The sequence below is a fragment of the Monodon monoceros genome, unplaced genomic scaffold (assembly GCF_005190385.1).
Source record: "Monodon monoceros isolate NGI ecotype Baffin Bay Population unplaced genomic scaffold, NGI_Narwhal_1 Super_Scaffold_18, whole genome shotgun sequence".
Taxonomy (NCBI): domain Eukaryota; kingdom Metazoa; phylum Chordata; class Mammalia; order Artiodactyla; family Monodontidae; genus Monodon; species Monodon monoceros.
This window is the reverse complement of record NW_021703774.1, coordinates 140,705,297-140,727,576: the sequence shown is the minus strand read 5'-3', so window position 1 is coordinate 140,727,576 and position 22,280 is coordinate 140,705,297. Positions and strand designations below refer to the sequence as shown.

Sequence of the window (22,280 nt, the reverse complement as noted above, 5' to 3'; positions counted from 1 at the left end):
TATAGAGCCTGACAGGTAGAAGGTGTTTACTAGATATTTGTAGTATTGAGGAATGGCTTTGGAAGAATTTAGTAAATAACTGTATATGTGAACAGAATACTTCCTTATCCAGGATTGGTTTAGAGTCCATTCTTTGGGGTCCACAAAGGCATGGCTTCAAATCCCAGCTACATGATATAGACAAATTATTGAATCTCATTGAATCTCAGCTTTTAAAAATGCAAATGGGAGAAGACAATACTTATAGCCCAGAGCTTGAATGCTTCCTTCTAAGTGAAGGCTTCTCCCCAAAATGTATTTCCTTTCCTGATTTAATTTCTCCAATACTGTCTGTCTCTTTCTACTAGAATGTAAGCTCCATGAAGGCATGTATTTATGCCTGTTTTTACTGCTGTATCCCCAGAGCTTAGACAAGCTGGTTACATGTTAGGCATTCAATTATAGTACTAACCATATGATAGGGGTGTTGTGAGGACTGAGTGAAAGGATGCATATAAAAGTCATAGCATTGGGTCTGGCACACGCTAAGCACTCAATAACTACCATTGTTAGAAAATAAAGGGCAGATTGAAAGGCAACATTACAACAAGCTAATGAGTGACTTAGAACATACAAAAGGATGTCATCAACATTTGAACCATAATTTACGTTGAAGTTGGAAGGGATGTTTGAAATAATCTGGTCTGGCTTTCTAAGGCCCATAGAGAAATGTTTTTCCCAAGGTCATAGAGCTAGCCAGTGGCAGAGCCTAGACAATATTATTCTCATATAAATGATTTTCTAGTGATTCCCTAAAATACACTATCAGACTATTTTCTTTGTTAGACACTTCCTTTTGGCAAGTATCCCTAAGTATGGGAATCACTCTCTCCATCTAATACTTTCAAAACACACACACACACGAGTTATGGTTCCTCTAGTCCAATGACATTTGACAATAATGCAATATTTCACTATGTCTGACAGTACAAGGGCTATATGATTTAAAAACTCATGTGAGTCAGTTAAAATCTAATTCTGGCTATGCTGGAATGAGAGTATTGATAAATGCTATCCCCAAAAAACAAATATAAAGCTGGACAAAATTGAAACGAACAACCATTTCAGTGTTTTGGAAACTGACCAAACTGACAACAATCTCAAAACTGTTATGTTTTAAAAACTGCTGAACTTCAGGTAATAAGAATGGGAATATATGATGTTCTGTCCTGGATTGGTTCCATCTTCCCCCAGGCTTGGTGAATGCTAGGACAGGCCAGGCTGTGAGGGTTGGCAGCTTCTCTGTCATGGTCGAAGGGACTCAGTTAATTTGGAGAAGTAGGCAGTGCCCAGACCCAGCAGCATTGTCTGTGGGCAAGTGAGAACGGCCCACAGTTGCATAGCTGGGACAAGAATATGCTGGCTGAGACTGGGTGCAGGCTCATCAGAGACCTGAGAAGAAGCCTAAAGTAGCAACACACACATGAACAACCTTGAGGCTTCACATATGCACACAGGGAACACAACACAAAAGGGAAAGTAAAAGCCAGGTCAGACTTGAAAACTGCCCGAACTTTGTGCTCCCCATACCCACACACAAATCCACTGTCAGAGGATGGAAGCCTTACAGACTCAGAGTGGATGAGCACAAACTCAGTCCAATCATAGCTGACCTACACAGACACAGGGTTGACTCCCTGACAATTTAGCCTTGAAAATAGGAAAGAAAAAAGAAAAACTGAGTAGAGGCATTGGAGAAAGGTGCCAAGATAGTTCATGGGTAAAAGGTTATAGTCTTTTCAACAAATGGCGCTGCAACAATTGGATATCTATATGCAAAAAAAAGTGAACTTAAGGCCCTTACCTCATGCCATATATAAAAAATTACTTCTGAATGGATCATGGATTTAAATGTCAGTGGAAATTATAAAAATTTTAGAAGAAAACATAGGAGAAAATCTTTGTGGCCTTCAGATGGGCAGCTTTTAGGTAAGACTCCAAAAGCATGATCCCTAAGAGAAAAAACTGATAAGTTGGACTTCAAAATTAAAAACTTCTATTCCTCAAAAGACATGGTTAAGAGAATGAAAAGGTATAGATTAAGGTATAGGTATAAGGTATAGATTAAAGGTATAGATTGGGGGGGATTTTGCAAAGCATGAATCTGACAAAGGACTTGCATTCAGAATAAAGAACTCTCAAAACTCATTATAAGAACACAAACCAATTTTTAAATAAATGGATAAAAGGTTTAAACTAACGCTTCAGCAGAGAAGATATATGAATGGCAAATAAGCACATTATAAGATAATCAACATAACTAGTTACCAGGGCAGCACAAAATAAAACCACAATGAGATTTCACTACATACCCACTAAAATAGCTGTAATGAAAAATATAGGTAATTCCAAGTGTTGGCAAGCACATGGAGAAACTACAACCCTCTCTCCTACCTTGTTGGTAGGAATGCAAAATGGCACTAACTTGGAATGCAGCTTGGCACGTTTTTTGGTTTTTGTTTTTTTTAAGTTGAATGTGAACTTATATGACCCAATGATTACATTCCTAGAAATCTACCCAAGAGAAATGTGATCACATGTCCACTCAAAGATATGCACATGAATGTTCATAATAGCATTATTCATAATAGCCCCAAACTGGAAACAATCCAAATGTCCATCAACTGGAGAACAGAAAAAGAAAGTGTGGTATATATTTTCAATGGAATACTATTCAACACTAAAAATGAATGGACTACTGATGGATGCTACAACATGAATGAACCACAAAAATGTAATGCTATGTGAAAGGTGCTAAATGCAAAAGACGACTAAATAGTGCGTGATGCCACTTACAGGAAATGTTCAGAAATGGCAAATTTACAGTGTCAGAGAACAGATGAATAGTTGCCTAGGGCTGGGAGTGGAAGTGGGGATTTACAAGGGAACTTTTGGGGACGATGAAATGTTCTAAAATTAGATTGTGGTGATAGTTGTAAAACTCTATACACTTACTAAAAATCACAGAATTGTACCCTTACAATGGGTTAATGTTATAGTATGTAAATTATACCTCAATAAAAGTGTTATAACAACAAGAAAATAAAGATCTTTCCTATGATGTATTTAACTTAAATGTCAGATTGTGGCTTTGATGTATGCACAAAGGGATTTTGTTTGCTGGTGTTAGAAAGGGCCACTGGTAAATAACAAAATAAAATGCCATTTTGGATGATATAATTAGTAGCAATAGCAGCTATGCCCATGGTGATTAATAGTTCCAGCACTAGAAATTCAAAATCTTGCTTCCTGCCTGCTCTCTCTAAGAACTGTCTGTTGACATGTTTAGCCTTCCTACTTGTAATTATCCTCCCTCCAAATTGGAGTAGGGCTTAACTATAGTGGTGGCTTCAGTCACAAGCCATATCAAACGCTCTGGTAACCAAGAACTGTCCTGTCTGCAAGAGTATGCCAGAAGGCCTTAATGTCTCTGGTATCTGCTTCAAGACCCAGATCAGGGGGATGGAGCCAACACACAGAGCTCCCCTAATCTGGTTTAGCCAGCAGAGGTACACCCTGCACTTCCACTAACTTTACTTTCTTAAGATGTAGCTTTGGATAAGGTATAATCCCTTTCTCAAAATCTACTATTGATTTTAGTCGGTCCAATGTGGAAAGGAGCAATGAGTCCATCAAAGTGCTAGGGCACAGCATTAGAAGCCATGGGTTTAAATATTGGCCTAGTCCTGAACTAGCCATGTAGCTTTAGCCAAGTAACTTATTAGCCTTAGATTATTTATCCCCAAACTGGGATAATTCTGCCTACCCCACAAAACTGTTGTGAGAAACAAGTAAGACAGTACATATAAAGTGCCTGATCTAGTGTCTGTGTGTTGAATCTGAATAAAGGATACAGCTGTAATTCTTTAATATGACAATCAAGGTTTTTCAGAGTTTGGTCCTAATCTTCCTGTCTATCCTTATCTTCCAGTAGGAAGGTTCCCTATTCCAATCAAACCAGACTTCTGACCAACTATCACCATGCAATGACTCAGGCTGTTTCTTGCTCTCTGGGCTACCTTCTCGCCAACTCTGTATTCAGTAATCCTACCCATCTTTCAAAACTCGGCGTAAAGCCCATCTTCTCCATGGTGTTTAGTCTGACCATAAATTCTTTAAACAACTCATGGGATCCTTAATTATATACTTTAAAAAAACATAATATATATTTTTTAATGTCTTATTTCCTCTGGTATGGAATACATTTCTGGAAGTACACCATGACTTGTATACTCCATTATATATCCCTACAGTACCCCTCACAGGGTCTGAAGTAGGACAGTGGTCTCGAATTATTTTACTCTAACTGAGGAATTCCTCAAAGAATAATTTAAAAACCCCTACCAACTTCAACTTTCTCATTTTATAGATGAAAAACTTTTCCCCAGAAAAGGGAAGTAACATTCAAGGTCATATGAGTAATTTGGTATTAGAGCTGGACACATAATTCAAGCTTCTTATGGCAGAAACTTCAGGATGTCCTTCAATATTAATTCACCTCCATATCTATAGGACTACTAATTTTTAGCTCACCCAGAATGAAGACTTCATTTCTCATCCTTCTTTTAGTTAAGTGTGGATATGAGTTCTATCTAATGGGATAAACGTGGAAGTGCCACAATACTGTATCTTCTCCCTTCTCCGCCTACTTTCTTAATCTTGCTGCCTGGAACATGGATGTGACAGAATTCCACATTTGACACTGAGTTTGAGAGCCACATCCCAGGGATGGCAGGGCAGAAAGCTGGAAGAACTTGACTCCCTAAGAGTTTCAAGGAGCAGAGCCACACTATCAGCTCTGGATTGCCTACATCTAGATTTATATATGGAAGAGAAATAAACTTCTATCTCATTTAATGAGCTGTTATTTTAGGTATGTATTTTGTATATTAGTTATTGGAAGCTTAACTTATACTATTATTCCTCCTATCAGCTTTCTGATGCTCTTAGCTCTTCACATTGTCTCTAGATATATCTTAATTCATTCTTTCATTCATTCAATAATTTACTCCATAGCCATTCAATGTACACCTACATTCTGCCTGGCATAAATCTAAGAGAGGGCTGCAGTGGACACAAGAATGAAATGAACAGATCCCACACTTAAAAAGTCACAAGTATTGAATGAAACTCTTTCTCTCTTAATTTATATCATAAGTCATATGGCTGGCAAACATTCGTCTCAGGATTTCTCCAACAGTCCCATCTGAAATAATCTGCTGTCTCCAGTAATACATTGTTGATCAGACCATGTGTGACTAATATGTTCTATTTGGCTCTCTACAACCACTCTCTGCCCTTCTCCATCATTTTCTTTGTTCAGGGAAACTTATCTGTATGGATTACTTCAGTGGGCTCTCTTGCCCTCTGATTTCCAATTGGGTTGGCCAGTAGGAACCCCTAGCAGTAGATCAGAGGGAAGTAAGAGAATGAGCTCTATGTATTTATTTTTCTCAGCTCCCTCCCTGTGGGATCATCTCAGGCTAACTTTTTTCCTCAACTGAAGGTCACTGTTCCACTCAAGATGGCCCACTGCATGACTCTCTACTATTGGGTTCTGTTAACCATTTCATCCCTTCACACCCTTTGAGCTGTTACTAGCCCCAGGGAACTGCACTATACCCCGTGGTTTCTGTACGCGGTGCCCGCACCTTGTAAACAGCCCATTTATTAAGCTCTCCTCAAATTATCCTAATGTGAGGCTGCCATCTGTTTCCTACTAGCATGCTGACTAATACACCATGTGTCCCAATTCTCAGTTCAAAAGATATAGGCACCAGATATACATGGCACCCATCAGAAGCACTGTTAGGAAGAGGATTAGAGTAGAGGGAAGATATTCTTTACTAGCAACTGAAGTATTTCTGACCGCAGAGAACAAAACCTATGCATCCAATGTGAAGGACACTTTTAGCTCCTGGGATGGACAGGGAGAAAAAGAGGAAAAGACAGTAGGAAAGTGTGGTAGGCAGAACAATGCACCCCTTCTCCCAAAATGTCCAAGTCCTAATCCTTGGAACCTGTGAATATATTACCTTACATGAGAAAAGGGACTTTACAGATGTGATTTAGTTAAAGATCTTGAGATGGATATATTATCCTGGATTATCTGCGTGAGCTCAACGTAATCACAAGTGTTCTTATAAGTGAAAGAGGAGGGCAGGAGATTCAGCATCAGAGTGGTGCAGCATGAGAAAGACTTGATAAGTCAATGTTGACTTTGAAGACTGAAAGGGAACCACAAGCCAAGGAATGCAAGCAGCCTCTAGAAACTGGGAGAGGTAGTGGAATGAATTCTCCCCTAGAGCCTCCAGAAGGAACACAGACCTGTTGATATCTAGATTTTAGCCCAAAGAGGCCAATTTCAGACTTTTCCTGAACTGTAAGATAATAAATTTGTGTTGTTTCAAGCCACCAAGTTCATGGCAATTTGTTATGTCAGTAATAAGAAACTAATATAGAATTTAAGACTGAAATCTCCAGACCCAGAAAACTAAACCTGAGGAAGGAAGAAGGGTTGGGGAACTAATAGATGGCAGAGATAGAACACACTGTGGACAGCACAACCATACTGCACACCACCTGCTAACCTACACTGCAGTCAAGTTAAATTCACTAAAAAGCAAATTTATTCTTCATCTCGTAAGCTTAGACTCATAAAATGCTTTCACACCTTTTGTAACACCCAGTAGAGCCTTCTTTTTATCTCACAGTTCTGGGGATTCACCAGAACTTTTGTATTTTGTTAGAGAGCTTTATCAGCTTCATTCAGAAGGACACACAACTGCCTTATCCTATTCTTTGACTTCCTGGTGGCCATAGTAGCAAAATATTACACACAAAAAACAATGATTTTTTTAAATTTCCAGAGCATATAGTCTACAAAGCACCAATATCTATTATTTGCATTCAATAAAAACCAGTGCTAAGCTCCTCCCCCAGCTTTCCCATTTCTGAATGGGCCTTACCACACTCTGACCCAGCTGCTCCCGGAAGAAGTAATCCATGTTTCTCTTTTGCAGGCTGTCAAGGTAATGCTGAAAGCGAGTGTACGTATATGGGTAGCAGTAAGCAAACTGGTAAATATCTTCTTCTCGGTCAAAACAAAATGCAAAGGACATCACATAATTCTTCCTATGGTCCGGGCAGCGGTAGTAGTAAACATTTTTAGGTGGCAGTCTTTGCCTGAAAGATACAAACAAATTTGGGCATATCAGACAGTTGTTCAAGCTTCAAAATGTAATCAGTAGGAATAAATGCCCAAGATTGAAACTGTAACATCAAGAAACCTAGGTGGTGGCCAGGGACAACAACATATACCAATCTATGATCAAAAGAGGTTGGACACTCCCTCTTGCAAGAGCACTGGAATCACAACGAACTGCTGAAAAATCATCGACAGGAAGACACTGGAACTCACCAAAAAAGATACCCCACATCCAAAGACAAAGGAGAAGCCGCAATGAGATGGTAGGAGGGGAGCAATCACAATAAAATCAAATCCCATAACTGCTGGGTGGGTGACTCACAAACTGGGAGAACACTTATACCACAGAAGTCCACCCACTGGAGTGAAGGTTCTGAGCGCCACGTCAGGCTTCCCAACCTGGGGGTCTGGCAACGGGAGGAAGAATTCCTAGTGAATCAGACTTTGAAGCTAGTGGGATTTGACTGCAGGACTTCGACAGGCCTGGGAAAAACAGAAACTCCACTCTTGGAGGGCGCACCACAAAGTAGTGTGCACATCAGGGCCCAGGGGAAGGAGCAGTGACCTCACAGGAGACAGAACCAGACCTACCTGCTAGTGTTGGAGGGTCTCCTACAGAGGCGGGGCGTGGCCGTGGCACAACGTGAGGACAAGGACACTGGCAGCAGAAGTTCTGGGAAGTACTCCTTGGCGTGAGCCCTCCCAGAGTCTGCCATTAGCCTGTAGGCTCAAGCGTTGGGTTGCCTCAGGGCAAACAACCAACAGGGAGGGAACCCAGACCCACCCATCAGCAGACAAGCGGATTAAAGTTTTACTGAGCTCTGCCAACCAGAGCAACACTCCCCTCAACCCACCACCAGTCTCTCCCATCAGGAAACCTGCACAAGCCTCTTAGATAGCCTCATCCACCAGAGGGCGGAGAGCACAAGCAAGAATAGCTACTATCCTGCAGCCTATGGAACAAAAAACACATTCACAAAAAGATAGACAAGATGAAAAGGCACAGGGCTATGCACCAGATGAAGGAACAAGATAAAACCCCAGAAAAACAACTAAATGAAGTGGAGACAGGCAGCCTTCTAGAAAAAGAATTCAGAATAATCATAGTGAAGATGCTCCAGGACCTCGGCAAAAGAATGGAGCCAAAGATCAAGAAGATGCAAGAAATGTTTAACAAAGAACTAGAAGAATTAAAGAACAAACACCTAGAAGAATTAAAGAACAAACAAACAGAGATGAACAATACAATAACTGAAATGAAAACTACACTAGAAGGAATCAATAGCAGAATAACTGAGCCAGAAGAACAGATAAGTGACCTGGAAGACAGAATGGTGGAATTCACTGCTGCAGAACAGAATAAAGAAGAAAAGAATGAAAAGAAATGAGGACAGACTAAGAGACCTCTGGGACAAAATTAAATGCAACAACATTCACATTATAGGGGTCCCAGAAGGAGAAGAGAGAGAGAAAAAACCCGAGAAAATATGTGAAGAGATTATAGTGGAAAACTTCTCTAACATGGGAAAGGAAATAGCCACCCAAGTCCAGGAAGCACAGAGAGTCCCAGGCAGGATAAACCCAAGGAGAAACATGCCGAGACACACAGTAATCAAACTGGCAAAAATTAAAGACAAAGAAAAATTATTGAAAGCAACAAGGGAAAAATGACAAATAACATACAAGGGAAATCCCATAAGGTTAACAGCTGATTTCTCAGCAGAAACTCTAAAAGCCAGAAGGGAGTGGCATGATATATTTAAAGTGAGGAAAGGGAAGAACCTACAACCAAAATTACTCTACCAGGCAAGGATCTCATTCAGATTCGACAGAGAAATCAAAAGCTTTACAGACAAGCAAAAGCTAAGAGAATTCAGCACCACCAAACCAGCCCTACAATAAATGCTAAAGGAACTTCTCTAAGTGGGAAACACAAGAGAAGAAAAGGTCCTGCAAAAACAAACCCATAACAATTAAGAAAATGGTAATAGGAACATACATAGTGATAATTACCTTAAAGGTGAATGGATGCAATGTTCCAACCAAAAGACACAGGCTCGCTGAATGGATACAAAAACAGGACCCATATATATGCTGTCTACAAGAGACCCACTTCAGACTTAGGGACACATACAGGCTGAAAGTGAGGGGATGGAAAAAGATATTCCATGAAAATGGAAATCAAAAGGAAGCTGGAGTAGCAATACTCATATCAGATAAAATAGACTTTAAAAGAAAGAATGTTACAAGAGACAAGGAAGGACACTACATAATGATCAAGGGATCAATCCAAGAAGAAGATATAACAATTATAAATATATATGCACCCAACATAGGAGCACCTCAACACATAAGGCAACTGCTAATGGCTGTAAAAGAGGAAATCGACAGTAACACAAAAATAGCGGGGGACTTTAACACCTCACTTACACCAATGGACAGATCATCCAAACAGAAAATTAATAAGGAAACACAAGCTTTAAAGGACACAACAGACCAGATAGATTTAATTGATATTTATAGGACATTCCATCCAAAAACAACAGATTACACTTTCTTCCCAAGTGCACACAGAACATTCTCCAGGATAGATCACATCTTGGGTCACAAATCAAGCCTCAGTAAATTGAAGCAAATTCAAATCATATCAAGCATATTTTCTGACCACAATGCTATGAGATTAGAAATGAATTACAGGGCAGAAAACATAAAAACAAACACAAACACATGGGGGCTAAACAATATGTTATTAAATAACCAAGAGATCACTAAAGAAAACAAAGAGGAAACCAAAAAAATACCTAGAGACAAATTACAACGAAAAGACAATGATCCAAAACCTATGGGATGCAGCAAAAGCAGTTCTAAGAGGGAAGTTTATAGCAATACAAGCCTAACTCAAGAAACAAGAAACATCTCAAATAAAAAATATAACCTTACACCTAAAGGAACTAGAGAAAGAAGAACACAGAAAACCCAGACTTAGCAGAAGGAAAGAAATCATAAAGATCAGAGCAGAAATAAATGAAATAGAAACAAAGAAAACGATAGCAAAGATCAATAAAACTAAAAGCTGGTTCTTTGAGAAGATAAACAAAATTGATAAACCATTAGCCAGACTCATCAAGCAAAACAGGGAGGGGACTCAAATCAATAAAATTAGAAATGAAAAAGGAGAAGTTACAACCGACACTGCAGAAATACAAAGCATCCTAAGAGACTACTAGAAGCAACTCTATGCTAATAAAATGGACAACCTGGAAGAAATGGACAAATTCTTAGGAAGGTATAACCTTCCAAGACTGAACCAGGAAGAAACAGAAAATATGAACAGACCAATCACAAGTAATGAAATTGAAACTGTGATTAAAAAACGTTCTGACAAACAAAGTGCCAGGACTAGATGGCTTCACACGTGAATTCTATCAAACATTTAGGGAAGAGTTACCACCCATCTTTCTCAAACTCTTCCAAAAAGTTACAAAAAAGGAACACTCCCAAACTCATTCTATGAGGCCACCATCACCCTGATACCAAAACCAGACAAAGATACTACAAAAAAAGAAAATTACAGACCAATATCACTGACGAATATAGAAATACTAGCAAACAGAATCCAATGACACATTAAAAGGGTCATACACCATGATTAAGCGGGATTTATCCCAGGGATGCAAGGATTCTTCAATATATGCAAGTCAATCAATGTGACAGACCATATTAACAAACTGAAGAAGAAACACCATATGATCATTTCAATAGATGCAGAGGAAGCTTTTGACAAAATTCTATGCCCATTTATGATAAAAACTCGCCAGAAAGTGGGCATAGAGTGAACCTACCTCAACATAATAAAGGCCATGTATGACAAACCCACAGCAAACATCATTCCCAATGGTGAAAAACCAAAGCATTTCCTCTAAGATTGGGAACAAGACAAGGATATCCACTCTCACCACTATTATTCAACATAGTTTTGGAAGTCCTAGCCACAGCAATCAAAGAAGAAAAAGAAATAAAAGGAATCCAAACTGGTAAAGAAGAAGTAAAACTGTCACTGTTTGCAGATGACATGACACTATACATAGAGAATCCTAAAGATGCCACCAGAAAACTACTAGAGCTAATCAATGAATCTGGTAAAGTTGCAGTATACAAAATTAATGCACAAAAATCTCCTGCATTCCTATACACTAATGATGAAAAATCTGAAGGAGAAATTAAGGAAACACTCCCATTTACCACTGCAACAAAAAGAATAAAATACCTAGGAATAAACCTACCTAGGGAGACAAAAGACCTGTATGTAGAAAAGTATAAGACACTGATGAAAGAAATTAAAGATGATATAAACAGGTGGAGAGACATACCATGTTCTTAGATAGGAATAATCAATATTGTGAAAATGACTATACTACCCAGAGCAATCTACAGATTCATTGCAATCCCTATCCAATTACCCATGGCATTTTTTACAGAACTAGAACAAAAAATCTTAAAATTTGTATGGAGACCCAAAAGACCCCGAATAGCCAAAGCAGTCTTGAGGGAAAAAAACAGAGCTGGGGGAATCAGACTCCCTGACTTCAGACTATACTACAAAGCTACAGTAATCAAGACAGTATAGTACTGGCACAAAAACAGAAATACAGATCAGTGGAACAGGACAGAAAGCCCAGAGATAAACCCACACACCTATGGTCAACTAATCTATGAAAAAGGAGGCAAGGATATACAAGGGAAAAAGACAGTATCTTCAATAAGTGGTGCTGGGAAATCTGGTCAGCTACATGTAAAAGAATGAAATTAGAACACTCCCTAACACCATAGACAAAAATACCCTCAGAATGGATTGGAGATGTAAATGTAAGACCAAATACTATAAAACTCTTAGAGGAAAACATAGGAAGAACACTCTTTGACATAAATCACAGCAAGATATTTTTTGATCCACCTCCTAGAGTAATGGAAATAAAAACAAAAATAAACAAATGGGACCTAATGAAACCTAAAAGCTTTTGCAAAGCAAAGGAAACTACAAACAAGACAAAAAGACAACCCTCACAATGGGAGGAAATATTTTCAAACGAATCCACGGACAAAGGATTAATCTCCAAAATATATAAACAGCTCATGCAGATCAATATTAAAACAACAAAGCCATCCAAAAATGGGCAGAAGACCTAAATAAATATTTCTTCAAAGAAGACATACGGATGGCCAAGAAGCACATGAAAAACTGCTCAACATCACTAATTATTAGAGAAATGCGAATCAAAACTACAATGAGGTATCACCTCACACCAGTTAGAATGGGCATCATCAGAAAATCTACAAACAACAAATGCTGGAGATGGTGCAGAGAAAAGGGAACCCCCTTGCACTGTTGGTGGGCATGTAAATTGATACAGCCACTATGGAGAACAGTATGGAGGTTCCTCAAAAAACTAAAAATAGAATTACCATATGACCCAGCAATCTCACTACTGGGCATATACCCAAAGAAAACCACAATTCAAAAAGACACATGCACCCCAATGTTCATTGCAGCAGTATTTACAATAGCCAGGTCATGGAAGCAACCTAAATGTCCATCAACAGACGAATTGATAAAGAAGATGTGGTACATATATACAATGGAATATTACTCAGCCATAAAAAGGAACGAAATTGGGTCATTTGTTGAGACGTGGTTGGATCTAGAGACTGTCATACAGAGTGAAGTAAGTCAGAAAGAGAAAAACAAATATCGTATATTAACATATATATGTATAACCTAGAAAAAATGGTACAGGTGAACTGGTTTGCAGGGCAGAATTAGAGACACAGATGTAGAGAACAAAGTATGGACACCAAGGGGGGAAGGTGGCAGGGGGTGGGGGGGGGTGTGATGAACTGGGAGGTTGGGATTGACATATATACACTGATGTGTATAAGAAGGAGGACTAATAAGAACCTGCTGTATAAAAAAATAAATAAAATTAAATTTAAAAAAGAAAAAAGAGGGGCTTCCCTGGTGGCGCAGTGGTTGAGAGTCCACCTGCCGATGCAGGGGACACGGGTTCGCGCCCTGGTCCGGGAGGATCCCACATGCCGCGGAGCGGCTGGGCCCGTGAGCCATGGCCGCTGAGCCTGCGCGTCTGGAGCCTGTGCTCCGCAACGGGAGAGGTCACAACAGTGAGAGGCCCGCGTACCGCAAAAAAAAAAAGAAAAAAGAGACTTGAATCTGGCAGTACTTCGTTCAAATTCCAGCCCTATCCTTTATAAAGTGTTTAAACATGCAAAGTTAAAAATGAACAACTTTTATTCATCATTTGTTCTTATTTTGAGCACATATTATATACCCAGGCATTGTGCCAGATTACCTATGTAAAATGGTAAATAAGATAAGCCAGGTATTTGTCCTCATGGAGTATATATGCTGGTAGGGAAGCAGTCAATAAAATATTTTAAATAAATATACAATATAGTTACAGACTCAAAAGTGTCTTGAGGGGAAAGAGTGTGATGCTATAGTGACATAAATAGGGGAGGATTACTTTCCCCAGGGAAGTCAGGTTTTAGTATTATAACACTAATTCAGATACTTTAAAATAAGTTCATGCACTTTGTGAATATTCAAGGGAGAGAAAAAGAATATTCAACATTTCTTTAAATTATTACTATTATTTTTCTATAGAGCATTCCATGAAACTAATTTTACACAGAAGCACTTTGGGAAATACTGCTTTAAAATATGCTGTGTAGGCAATTCTGCTAAGCTAACATGCTCATTCTCCAATAAGCAACACTGAAACACATACATGAGAAAAGGCAAAATGGTCCAGTCATAATTCCCAAAACATCTTTACGTTAACCCACTTCACAGGCTCACTGCACCTCCTCATTTGTATAATATCCACACTATGCACGATTTCCCTGCAGAGAATGCCTCTCATTTGTGTCTCTTAAAATCCTATTAATCCTACAAAACCTGTCTCAACTATGCCTTTTCCATGACTGTCCACTGATAATAGCAGGCCTGTTTGGCTCCTACATTTTGTAGCAAGTCTTACTTTTTTTATTGGCTGCTTCCTAAGTCTCATCCACTAGGATCTGTTTGGAAGCTCCTTAAGGGCAAATATGTTTTGGGGGGTGGGTTCTGGCAATAGTGGGTGGAGGATGCAAGGCTCACCTGCGGTGGCTTGTCATTCACCCGGGAAGCCAAGGGGCAAAGGGGCATATGGAGGAAAGTGTGAGGAGGAGGGTGTCAGAGCTGAGGTTGAAAAAAACAATAATGGTGCTGGCTCCAGGTAGGGCAGCCTGGAGAAAAATGTTAAAAGCTCCAAAGCATTGTAACATTAAAGCAGTTTATTGCAGAATCTTGTTTCTACCTTGGTGTCTTTCTGAGGCTGCCTCAGTGGCCAGGGTGGCCAGGGTGGGAGGTAAGGCTATGGGCTTCCCGTGGAAGAGCCAATGTTACATGGCACTGACGTTGTACATGTTTGGGCTTGTACTGCTTCCCTGTAGCCCTGGCTGTCATGAATCTCACCCTAACATTAAGTGGAAAACAGGTAATGGGAACATCAAAAGATTATTGTTAATTAAAGAAAAAAAACAGACATCTCAAGTTAATGAATTTAGCACTTTTCTATGTATGGGAAGACAAGAGTCTGGGCTCATTGAAATCATTCCTTTGATATGCACTTTAACTTCATAGGGCCAGTATCCTGTTTTTTTCCATCCTGAATCCCTCAGGGTGCACAGTCAGGGGTGACTGCAATGGCTGATGACTTGATGGCTGTACACCCTTTGTTTACTGATATGGCAGGCTTCATCCACGCTATTGTTATCCCACTTAGAAGATATGGCCATGGAAGTTCATAAAAGTTAAGGAGCTTACCCATTCTCTCAAGCTAGTAAATGACAAAACTGGGATTCAAATCTGTTTCTGTCTGATTCTAAATCAGTACTTATAACACTTTTCCAGGATCCCTCTTGGTAAATTACGGGATTCTGGCATAGGCCAGGTGGCAAGAAGGAACAAGTAAAATGTTGGAACTGCAGGGAATTCATCATGGCTGAAGCACAAAGAATGAGAAGGGAAATCATGAGAAATGTGTTTGAAGAGGAAGGCAGAAGTCATATTAGAAAGGGACTACGGCTGTCCCTCCACATCCATGGGTTCTGCATCTGCAGGTGTGAAGGGACGACTTTACATGATGGGACACGTTAAAGAATTTAAACATTATCCTGAGGTCATAGGATACCTTTAAGTCAGTGAAAGAAGTAAAGTACCATGATTGTCCAAGTCCAAGGGATAGATGAGAGTGATCAGAAGGACAGGGTAGTGGCTGCACAAGTATAGAAAATCAGATAGATTTGACTATTAGATAAAAGTGGCTGATGTGATGGGCCATGGAGTCTAAGATGGGTGGGAACCCAAAAATGATGAGGACGGGACGTAGAGAGGACAGCTTAAGCAATAAAGGAACGGGGCTTTTCACATAAAAGTCCATGGTAGTTGGAGGCTCCCCTGGTGGCGCAGTGGTTGAGAGTCCGCCTGCCGATGCAGGGGACACGGGTTCGTGCCCCCGTCCGGGAAGATCCCACATGCCGCGGAGCAGCTGGGCCCGTGAGCCATGGCCGCTGAGCCTGCGCGTCCGGAGCCTGTGCTCCACAACACGAGAGGCCACAACAGTGAGAGGCCCGCGTACCAAAAAAAAAAAAAAAAAAAAAAAAAAGTCCACAGTAGTATCAAAGGCTGTCTAGAGGTGTGCTTAGGCCCACAAATAGAGTCCATTTTGCTCCTACACCCAAAGCCAGGAGGAATAAACATGCAAGTAAAAACAATCTTCTTGTGACACAAATATAGCTTTAAAGCAAACCCCCTAGGCACTCCTCCTTTCTAACCCAATTGCTACCTTAAACCCTCCTATATTGAAATTTTGGAGGTACCAGTGATGAAATAGACACGGAATGGCCTGGAAGGAAAATGGGGAGTGAAGAGTCCCCTCCAGATCCTTCTGCACACGGAATGTAGGAGAATGAGCAGCTCCTGAGAAGGCATAGGGGGAAGTAATGGGCTCCAGGATAGTCAGGCCTTAGTTCATTGTTTTATTCAGCAAATATTTGTTAAGTATCACATACCATAGACTGAAGTAAAGGAAGACAAGAGGTAAAGGAAGCAGTGGATTAAAACACTGGGGTCCAAGGGGGATTATTAACCTGGGAGTTGAGTTTCATAGGAAAAAGTAGAAGGTTTTGGATAGAGGAGGGATCAGTGGAAAACCAAGATTAGAGGGAGAACAGACCAGCGCAGGGATAAGGGTATAAAAAGAACAGATGATGGTCTACATTTGTGATGTGACTGAACATGCAGAAATGTTAGGGTGGTAGAAGTAAATGAGCCTCAGGGTCTCCAGCCAATGGTCTGTGACAGTTGCTTCAGGCCCTGACTCAGAGGTCTGAGTCTGAGTCTGCTGGAGCACAAGGTGAGTGTGTCTTCATACACAAGCGATTCCTACAGTCACAATCCCCTCAGGTTATGACACCGATGTTTTCAAGTCTTTATGTACTAGTATATTCAATTAAGATCCATGCTTTAAATTCACTCACCTCAGTTTTCTCCTATTCTAGCCAAGTTTAGCAACTTGACTCTGAGAGCCTGCCGTCTCCACCAAATTTGATCATGTGCTACCAGGAGAATTCATCTAATGCCTGCAGCTGTCCCAGCTCCTCTCCTGAGTAGGTTGGATGCTTAACCTGATCTGAAGGCAGACTGAAGGTAATGGACACTGCGGTGATCATGCAAGAAAGCTGAGATGTTGCTCAGGGCTTAATGTTCCAGACTCTGCTAAGGATACTAACGAAAATCTGTTTGAGAAGAATTCAGCAGGCCAAATTCATGATGAAGCAAAGTAACACAAAGAATAAAGGAAAAGAGGAATGAAGCTGTGTAGGAGAAATGTGTCTCTCATTTGGAATGCACTTATGGTTTTTCTCTTATTTTGCTCATTATGTTTCACTATGTCTCAGGCATGGTGTTAAATTTTTTATACGCATTATCACTGAATCCTCACAATACCCTATGAGCTAGGGGCTGTTAACATCCCCTTTACACAGCTAAGAAAATGGAAGCTCAGAGAGGTAACAAAAATTGCCCAGGGTTGCAAGTTTGGTAAGCAGCAGAGCCTGTACTAGACGCAAGCTAACGGGACTCCAAAGTCTGTGCTCATCATCCCTATGGTAACTTGCCACCTGCCTTTCTCCCCTTGACACCAATTCATAGCCTTACCTTCTGCTTCCAGAGAAATCTTGTCTGACAGTACTCTCACCAGTACTCTCCTGTTAAAAACTCTTCAAACAACTTCTTATCCTCAAAAGGCTCCCCGAGATCTCCCTGTGATTCCAGCATCGTCAGTCATTTCTCCCTCCTTGAACCCTATGTTTTATTCATACTGAACTACTCACAACTCTCTAAAAATGTTGTGCCATACCTCCAGTACCTCTGTGTCTTTGTGTTTGATCTTTTCTCCACTTGTACTGCTTCCCCTGCCAGATACCTTACCTACTTGGTAAACTCTTACTCATAGAGGTGGCATATTGTAGGTTGTCAATAAAGCCTTAAATATTTTTTTAAACAAACTAAATAATTAATAAACAAAAGAATGTATAAATAAATGCCTATATCCTTTAACATACCTCCTCTCTGAAGTCTTCTCTGATTATTCATCCATCATTAATTTTTCTCTACTTTGACACTTGATATTAAAACAGTTTTATCACCGGTTTGTCCCTTAACAATAAGCAACAAAAGGAAGTGGAGATTTCTTCAAAGAGAAGGTAGGCTTCTTGAAGACAGGAACAGTGTTACCTTTCCCTCTCTTTCTCACTAGAAATGGTACAGAGAAGTTTCAAATAGTACTTGCTTATTTTAAAAGCACTTGTAAAAGGAAAAGAAGACTCCTCTCCACAGATAAATGGTAGGCGTCATAGGTAGGTAGATCTTAGCTCAGTATAAAGTAGAGACTCTTTAACGTTCAGCTGAAGGGAAAGTAGAAAGGTCTATGTTACAAGGGAGTACATGGGAAGCTTTAAGGGATCTCATAAAAAGTTTCCTGGGCTTCCCTGCTGGTGCAGTGGTTGAGAGTCCGCCTGCCGATGCAGGGGACACGAGTTCATGCCCCCATCTGGGAAGATCCCACATGCCGCGGAGCGGCTAGGCCCGTGAGCCATGGCCACTGAGCCTGCGCGTCCGGAGCCTGTGCTCCACAACGGGAGAGGCCACAACAGTGAGAGGCCCGCGTACCGAAAAAAAAAAAAAAAAAAAAAGTTTCCTGTACTTGATATTAAGTTAAACAAGGCAACCTTCTGATTCCATTTAGCACAGACAGTCTCGGATATCAATGCAAACAATATAACAATTGTTTAGGCCATTCTAAGTACTTCATCATATATTAACTCCTTTAATCTTCACAATAGTCCTCTGAAGTTATTCCTTTATCCTAAATGATATGATAAAAATGAAGGTAGGGTCAAGAATACTTCTTAAGAGAAACAGATTGTCCGTGACTCCCTAGAAGACTCCAGAAAGGAAAGAATCTAACACCTGATCCTGCCAGAGATGCAGGTTGATTCCAAGGCCTGTGGTGTGTGCTCTCAGGACTCAGAGACTAAAGGGTGATCCAGCTCTTGAGACAAGTCATCATCCTGGGTCCATCCTGATGACTAAAGAAGCCCTCCACATGTGTGAAGGAGGCGGTAACCAACATCCTCGGATTCAGTCATGCATGCATATGTGGCTGAGTGAGCGCACACGCACACGCACACACACAGGCTGCATGCATGTACATACTGAACACGTTCACAATCATACTATGTATACTTCTCTACTATAGCCTCTATTTCATTATATCAACTTGAATATATGCCTTTCTCCACCACTGGATTGAGTTCTCCTTGAGGGCAGGAACCATATATTGTTCATCTGGTTCTGGAGGATCTATACAAAGCCTTAAATAGAGGAGGTACGCCAAAATGCTCATGAATTGGATAAATGAATATAACTGTGAGTGAACTTTAAGATATTAACATATTAAATAATTTCAGCCACACCAAGGTGTGTATATTATGCTCTCTCCATGTGAAGCTGTGAGTCATGCCCTGAATACATTATGTTTCAGAAACCTCCATGCCATTTTAAATGCTGTTCTATCTGTAATTGCCTTTCCCATACTTTTCTACATAGTGCATTCCTATGTAGAGAAGTGAGGCCCAGCTCAAATGACACTTCCTCTTTGAAGTCTTCGTCAACAATTCCAGGAATAACTAATTGCTCTAAATACTAATTACAGAAACTCCTGTATTTCTGATTCATCTCAAAATCTGTAGCACTTAGCACAGTGCTTGACCCTGAGGAGGAGCTCAAAGCATGTTTGTTGAATGAATGAGTAGGTGAATTTATGGTTTAATGAATGAATGGATGGATGATTCCTTCCCATTTCCCATCCTCTCTGCCTCTGTCCAAACCATCAGCCAAGTTCCCAATGCATCATTTTGGAGGTTACCAGAGCACAGAGGAAGAGGAGAAAGCCCAGGACCTGAAGGTGTACCCCTCCTCAAGACCCCTCCTCAAGACCCCTGAAAGACAGGAGCCCTAATTTCCTTTCTGATTAAGCAGAAAATATGGATGTTAGATGAGTTCCAACCCCAGGGTGTTCTTTGACAGTAGACACAAACTTTTTTCTCCAAATTAGCAGAGAGGGAAAAAATAACAAAGAATCTGTCTTTTAAGGCGGTACATCCTAAAGGAGGTATACAAAACCAAGTCATTCAGACACCTCCAAAGGGAGTAACATATACTAAACACCTCCTATATGCCAACAATGTGCTACCTGTTTGATGTACACTATTGTCTGACTGATAAACACATATTCTTTCCACCACACCAAGGCTGTGAAATTCACCCAACAATTTGGGTGAAATCTGAAATTCACCCAGCAACTGCAGAAACAGTCTCTTAGTTCCCCTTCTTCATCTACCCAGAGGCAGGGAGCAAACTGGCATCCAGTTTCCCAGGTATGTTTGAAATTGAAGAAAGATTTCATCCCTCTTCCCTTCATGAGGGCAGCTGAATCTCTGGTTTGTCATCCATGACAACAGATGGCCTTTAGTCTACGTTTGGCTGGAACAACCCAGACCATCTCCTGGCTTGAGCCAGTGGGCCCCTCCTTTTCTTCTCAGGCGTCTGGCACAGCCAGGCACCAGCATGGCTGCCCACATTATAAATCTACCCTCCCTAGGCGAAGAGGACCTGCTCCTAATTCCAATTCTATCTTCCCCCAAATAATTATAATAGTGCTCCTGTCACCAGCATATCTATTCTTATCTTTCTCCGCACTTTGTCACAGCTAATCTCTTGATGAGTCACAGGGAGGGGGAGAAACAGAGAGTGAGGGAGTGCTCAGCTACAGGCAACACATTTATACACCCAGTGTCTAATCAGATTACCATCTTATCAGGGGTTGATGGGCACTAGTGGTGGGAGGAGAGAGACAGAGCTACATATTGCCAGCCTGAGTTTCTGATAAAAGACACTGCTCGATTCTTGAATTAACCTTTTTGTCCTACACACTCTGTTGTTTATTTTTCAGAGTTTATTTTATGTGTAGGATTTTTTTTTTGTCTGTGCCTTCTGGAGAAGGACACCCACACACTGGGTCAGCAGCTGCTTCTATTAATTCCAAGCCATTAAAAAAATTAAAATTAAACCCAATTACTTTGGCTAGTTTAGAGCCGGGGAATAGCTGAGACGGACTATTCCCCACGGTCATGGACAGCAACAATATTCCTACCTACATGTGGCTGCGGGCAGAATGCTAATGCAGTCAGAAACTCCAAGGACAGGCTCCTCAGGCAAAGAGAGACTCTAAGTCATGTACTCTATCTTCTCCAATCCAGATTCCTGAGAGGAGGCAAGAAGAGGACACTGGACAAAGAGCTAGGAGTTGGGTGCTAGCCTAAGCTGCAGTCCTTGGGCAGGACTCTACCTTTCTTGGTGCCTCTGTGTAAAAAGTGGTTACTAAAATGTGTCCTGAATCCCTCTTAGGGTTGTTATGACTCTTAGGTGAAAATGACTATGTTTTCAAAACGATCGTTTGTTGGGCTATAAGATGGGGTATGAGGCAGTATCCGAATGCTGGGTGCTTTGGGATGGGGTGGCCAGCTGTACCTGCAACTTGTTCAGGTTTGCGCTCAAGTTTTGTATCCAAGTTATTTTGTTGCTCCATCATAGGTGGAATAATAATAAGGGTTCTGGATATGAAGTCACTGGACTGGAATCTCCTTACAGTCCTCCTGCACAGAGCCTATTATACAACAGCACTCAATAAATATTCTTGAATGAATGAATAAATACGTCAGGCAGAGCTGGGTTAGAACGAATAGACAGAGCTGTGTTCAATTCCAGCTTTTGATGCCCTTTACAATTGTAGTCATTGTACAGTAGAAAGAACATGGGCCTGGGCTCTAATCTACTTCCATGGCTTATCAGTCATGTAGCCCTGAGCCTGGATTTCCACATCTATAAAATGAAACCAATATCTAGCTCACAGATCTGTTTTGACAATTAGAGATGAGATTGGTACCCGACACATAACAGGTGCTCACAATGGTAACTGTGATTATCACCATGCTCTGTATGACGGATAGCTGGCATCACACTCTCTTGATTCAGAATAATGCATTCCAAGCTCATACTAAGTGTGCTTAGGGTATGAAATGGACAAAGCAGGTAGGATAGGGGACCAAAGAAAAGGTGACAAGGGATGAGGAACCATTTAAACACAGAGTTAGGAAAGAAAACAGTGATAACCCTGTTTTCTGTTCCAGATCCTTCCCATACCCAATGTAACCAATACCTCTCTTTCAAGGAGATGGACTCTCTAATAAAATTAAGTGTGTCTGTCAAGATACAGGAAGGCAGTTAACTCCTTCAGTTCCCAAATGGTGGTGGGAGATATATTCAAAGATGTTTTCACTACTGGTAACTGGC

General features: G+C 40.6%; 1 protein-coding gene across 1 annotated transcript in view; it reads right to left on the bottom strand.

The window, feature by feature from the left end:
- AGBL4 (ATP/GTP binding protein like 4) overlaps positions 1-22,280 on the bottom strand; it is a 1,273,876-nt gene that overhangs the window by 532,152 nt on the left and 719,444 nt on the right. The window contains exon 5 of the mRNA XM_029227007.1: positions 7,008-7,224. Within this exon, the coding sequence (XP_029082840.1) occupies positions 7,008-7,224 (217 nt within the window). The remainder of the gene's footprint in view (positions 1-7,007; positions 7,225-22,280) is intronic.